The 5,406-nt window shown below is 41.1% G+C and overlaps 1 protein-coding gene across 4 annotated transcripts in view; it reads left to right on the plus strand.

The window, feature by feature from the left end:
• Positions 1-5,406, plus strand: part of golga1 (golgin A1) — a gene marked incomplete in the record, with an annotated part of 54,539 nt that overhangs the window by 45,837 nt on the left and 3,296 nt on the right. For all 4 annotated transcript variants that reach the window (XM_014009960.1, XM_014009957.1, XM_014009958.1 and 1 more), the window contains 1 exon segment: positions 892-978. In XM_014009960.1, the coding sequence (XP_013865414.1) occupies positions 892-978 (87 nt within the window).

A 5,406-nucleotide genomic window follows, 5' to 3' on the forward strand; every position in this document is an offset into this window, starting at 1 on the left:
CCTCTCTCCCTCTCTCCCTCTCTCCCTCTCTCCCTCTCCCTCTCCCTCCCCACAACCAGTCAGCTTGGATCCAGACATCGGATGGTTGTACTCAGAGGTTTGGGCCAGAGATTGTGGCACAAAATTCTTATTTTATATTTRAGCTGATTTGGTCGACCCGGATGGGATCAGAGCCAAAATGTTTTTTGCACGTCAGGCAGGCTCATGATCAGCCAGAGCTGGAGAATTTGTGTAAACTCTCCGACTGTTCTCCACACACGGGTTGTGTGCACTGCTCCCCATTTAAATACTTTRTTAACTTATTATCAAGAGCTTGTTCTCATTTTCAAATCATTGTACAAGTTATGAACTGTACTGCCTTTTGGAGAATACTTCACTAACAGAAATGTCAAGTAGATAGCCTCCAGCCTCCAGCTTGCGATGCATGCGCGCATCATCAGTTGAGCGTTGCGCAACAAAATGGAGCCATGTGGATCTGGTGATTTATAAACAGATTTAGTCCTGATCTTAATGCTGTCAGTTTTGTCTGTGCCTTTGTCTGTATGTAGACAGAGATACATCTGTCATAACTTGTCAGCGTTGGGTGCAGCCTGTAAATGTCCATGGGACCAGTTGATGTGCAGGGCCATAAAGTGTGGGGGGGGGGGCGGGCAATGGCCCCCTGGCCCTCCCATTCTGGCGCCGGTGGGTTAGGCATAAATACAGTTTTATAATAATGAATGGAAGTCAATACAATGTCCTCAATTTGATGCAAATACAAGGGTGTGTGTGTGTGTGTGTGTGTGTGTGTGTGTGTGTGTGTGTGTGTGTGTGTGTGTGTGTGTGTGTCCGTGTCCAATGGTCATGGTTAGGCTATAACATTTCCAAAAAATGTGTGTTTCACTCTGCCAGGCTTACCAACTGATCCGAGCCGTTTCTGTGCTGCTGAACTTCACTCGTGAGGAAGAGGAAATGCTGAAGCAGACTCTTGAGTACAAGGTTGGTTTTTTGTAACGGTCAGTTCAAAGAAACCAGCTAAATGCTGGTTCCCTAAAATTAGAGATTTTCCTTGTCTGCAGTAACGTCATGAAGAATCAGTAGGTAGAATTAACAGGAATAATAGCTTTTTTGTAAGACTGTGTGATAGTTTTATATATTTATGGCTGTTTAGAATTAGCCGTTCCATCCTGTCTCAGAGTTCTGGACTCAACATTTAACAAACAGCAGTCTTTTCTGTCCTCAAATCTCACCCAGGAGAACGTGTCTCTCAGATGAAGTGTAATTTATTTACAAAGTGTGCAGAAATCAATACACTATGAAACAACTGCAGGATGAACCAAGGCCAAAACAACAAACAAAAATCTCTTCTCTGTTTCTGTGAAGTGCTGCTTAAAACCCTGGTTAAAAAATAAACACATCCACTAAACCTGACTTCCTCATTTAACAACAACAAMAAAAAACAAAATAAAATAAAATAAATAAAAAACTGGATAAATCATGATAATAAGAAAATGTCTTTTCTCCACTACAGCTTCTGAGATATCACATATAAAATACAATTTTCTTCCATTGCATTGAAAATATCAGACAAGACCTCTGAAGTCTTATTTTGGCACTTAGCTGTTATTTGAACAGCATCATAAAACTCATCATCCCTGTCACAAAGGCTTTTATGAGTAAGAATAGCCTCCTCCTGTTTCTTAGACAAAGAAGCACTAAAAAGCATTTTACTGACCCAGTCTCTTTGTAGTCTGATAGATTCCTTATCTAGATTGGTGTAGTATAACCCCCCCCCCACCCCCCCAATCATTGAATTTGCTTCTTGAATATTTCAAGATGCTGTTTTATTTGTCCTGTCATGAAACACCATCACTGCTGTCTTTCTACTGTTCCCTGCAGCTGCTCCATAGTTTGAATCAGTTCTGGTTGTTGTGTTTCTGCTTTGAGCTCAGTCTTCTAGTTTCATATCTGGGTTTCAGCTTCAGTCATCTGGGACTCTATTTTCTCCACTGTATTCTGAACTGCAGCCATTCTCACATTCAGGACACTTGAATCAAACATGACACCCAGCAGTAGTGATGCAATGCTAGTTAGCTTAGCTGTAGCACAGTTTGTTGAGAAGCTGCCCTGTTGTCCACACTGTTAACATGTTACATGATTTGGCTCCTCAAATTATGTTGTGGGATTGTTTTCTAGACTCACTGCATTTCTAATATTCTCAGCCACTGCCGATGTTCTGCTTTTTAATGTCCATGCCACAGTTTTAGAGGGGCTAGGCAGAGAGCTAAACAAAGACTTTCTGTATGCGGCCACTTAGGCACTGGCTCAAGCATAAATCCTGTGCTACTCCTTTATTTCCATAGATTAAGTTTGCATCACAGCAAAGGAGAATAATCGGTGGTGTTCCCCAAGGTTCAATATTAGGACTTAAATGATTTAAAATGTATTTACAGTAAAAACATTTTGGAACTTATATGTTAAAACATATTTACAGATGGTGCCAACTTATTTAGGAGAAATAAAAGTGATGTAAAAACAGCAGTAGAGTAGATTTTGATCAGAAAACAATTGGGTTATTTATTAATTACAATAAAACTAAATGTGTGTAGTTTGCAGTTAAAGAAAACACTCAAGTTAAATGATGTTGATAGATCAGGGGCGCCCAACCTTTTTTGAACCAAGAGCTACTTTTGAAGTCGGCAGTTTGCCGAGAGCTACTCGTCCAGTCTCTGTATCAAAAAACATAATTTTGTCTCCCTACTCCTCACTTCTTTAAAGTAAATAAAACAGAACGTAATGTGTTGCTAGTTTTATTTAATTTAAAGTATTGTCAAACAAAACTATCTACTTAAACATATATTTACCTACAAAAAAAAGAAAAGATAAAATCCTTACCTAACTCCTGACAGAGAAACAGAAAAGTGATGCTTGAACAAAAAGTACCATTTTTTAATCTCCTTCAATTAGTACTCACTGTAACGTGTGASCTATGAGGGCTGGAAACCCTTTCCAGAGAGAGAACCACAGAGTCAAATAACTCTGGACCAGGGGAACTCGTCTCCATTTATTCAAAGAACTCTCCTATCTTCTCTCCATACAGTGGAGGGAAAACAAAACAAAAAAAACTATCAGGGTCAACATGGATACCACAAGAGTACCGCCCTTTTTTTTCAAAGTCAAAGCACACAATATAAAACTCTGGCAGGCAGCTATAAAACCCGGTGCTGAGCTTCCAGGACCGGTTTTACCTGACCAAATCTTTTTCTTTTATTTCCTGGAACAGATTCATCAGGTGGGTTTCAGAATTTTATGCATTATTGCAGAAATATTGCCCGGGGGCTTTTTAGCAGGCAGGCGGYAATAAAACCCGGTGCTGAGCTTCAAGGACCGGTTTCAATATCGCCCGCCAGGTGTTTCTGGTTAAATCCAGGTGGGAGAGCGGGTGCTGGACGCATGACTGCGGTTCCACCTCACTGGATCTCTTCCTTTTATTCCCCTGCATCAGCACCAGCAGGCCTGTGCTGGAAATCAGCCGTTTCACCCACTGGAGCTCGCCCGACGACTTTTGATCGCTTATATCTCTGTGGGGGAACGTCCCAGGGACTTGCAACCAGAGAGTTGTAGCAGAGATCCAGAGCTTTAAAAGGAGCCATGTGACGCCTGGATCCGATGCACAGAGCCGKAGCTAGAGGCTCCAGAGTAAATTGAGTACTATATCACTCGCCAAAGCGCCTTTTTCGGCTGGTCGTTGGTTAATAGCTTTGCGGGGGAATGTCCCAGGAACTTGCAACCACCTCCAGTTTATAGAAGAGGACTGTAGCTTTCCAAAGTCATTTCACTTTCCCGGATACGATGCTCAGAGCCCGTGGGAGAAGCAAAAAAAGGTTGAAATTTCCTCCCGAATATGCGTGTAAAATGCACTAAGTCGTGCGTAATTTGCTTATTGCTCCGCAGAGGAATGTTACAGAGACTCCATTCAAGGTCCGACGGTGAATAATTTTGGAGGTTTTTTGCTTATATCTCCATGGGGGAACATCACAGGGACGCCAATCAACTTTCTCCCACACCGGGATCCGATGCTCAGAGCCGGCACTAGAGGCTCCGCAGCAAGGTTGCGCTTCGCAGGCACCTGGGAACTGGCTGGCGGGCGACCAGTCTCCCGCTAGCGACTGGTTGGGCACCCCTGTGATAGATCATAGTCTTTTGGAATCCTTATATAACATTTATCAAAAGGAAATAAACTATTTCTGTTGCTGTTTTGTAGAGAATTAAAAGGAAATGTGTGTATATACTGCATAACTGTACTCTGTTGTACTGTAGTGTACAGTATGTTCTATGGTGTTAAAAATTTGTAGAAATGTATAAAAGACAAACAAACCCAATATTTAAACAAAACGGATTTAATACATAGTCCCTGGACTTTGCTGGCCAGATGGAATTGATCTTGGAGAAAGCTGATAGCTCGGCAGAATTTGTCCACACTATTTGTTTGATTGGATTCGCCACATTGAGAGGGACCAGTGGACATTAAAGCAGATGGGAAATTGTTATTGTCTGCCTGGCCCAGAACATTCTCTTCTGTTCCCAAAACAACTGATTACAGAATTTGGCTCTCCCTTACTTGGCCTTGAGAGCTGTAGACCAAATTCTTCCTGGATGTATAGATCGGCTGAGGGTCTGCCCCCCCCCCCCCGTATACGTATCACGTATGTGATCTGGTTCCTGGAGCAAGCTGAGGGCTGCACAGAATGAACAGTTACCATCAATATTCTGAACTATGGCTGTGCGAGTTTTGGGGACTCGATTCTTCGGGCTCATTCATCAGATATTCACACAAGTGCATACAACACTCATGGCTTCAGATACACGCGCCCCTAAACTCACTTACTCCTCCGGCTAATAAATGTGCTCTATGCAGAGTTTTTTTTATAAACATCATAGTGTGTCACATTGTTGATGTGACCCATCACATCGAAAAGAGGATTAAGTCCAAAAGAGGTATATGGAGAAGTAGGCAAATATAGTGTTTTGACTAAAATGTTAACAAAAATTGCATTTTGTCAAAATCTAATGAATAAAAGCCTTATTAATATATCATTTGAATGAACTGCCTGAAATGTAATCATAAAACAAAATTCTGAAGCATTTTTTGAGCAGTAGCAACAACAAAAAAAAAAAACCTGATTTTTGAGGAAAAACGCCTTAAAATTTTGAGATTTTCCCTGTGAGTTAGCAAAGCTTTGTTTCTTTTTAGCTGGGAAATCTCAATATTCAAATATAATTTGAGGTTTCCTCTTTATAAGGACATCAAAAATTCCTCAATAAAATGACATCAAATTAGGATTCAGACCAGATATTTACAGTGGTTTGCAAAAGTATTCATACCCCTTGAACTTTTCCATATTTTGTCACATTACAACCACAAAC

This window comes from Austrofundulus limnaeus, unplaced genomic scaffold (genome assembly GCF_001266775.1).
Source record: "Austrofundulus limnaeus strain Quisiro unplaced genomic scaffold, Austrofundulus_limnaeus-1.0 Scaffold64, whole genome shotgun sequence".
Classification (NCBI taxonomy): domain Eukaryota; kingdom Metazoa; phylum Chordata; class Actinopteri; order Cyprinodontiformes; family Rivulidae; genus Austrofundulus; species Austrofundulus limnaeus.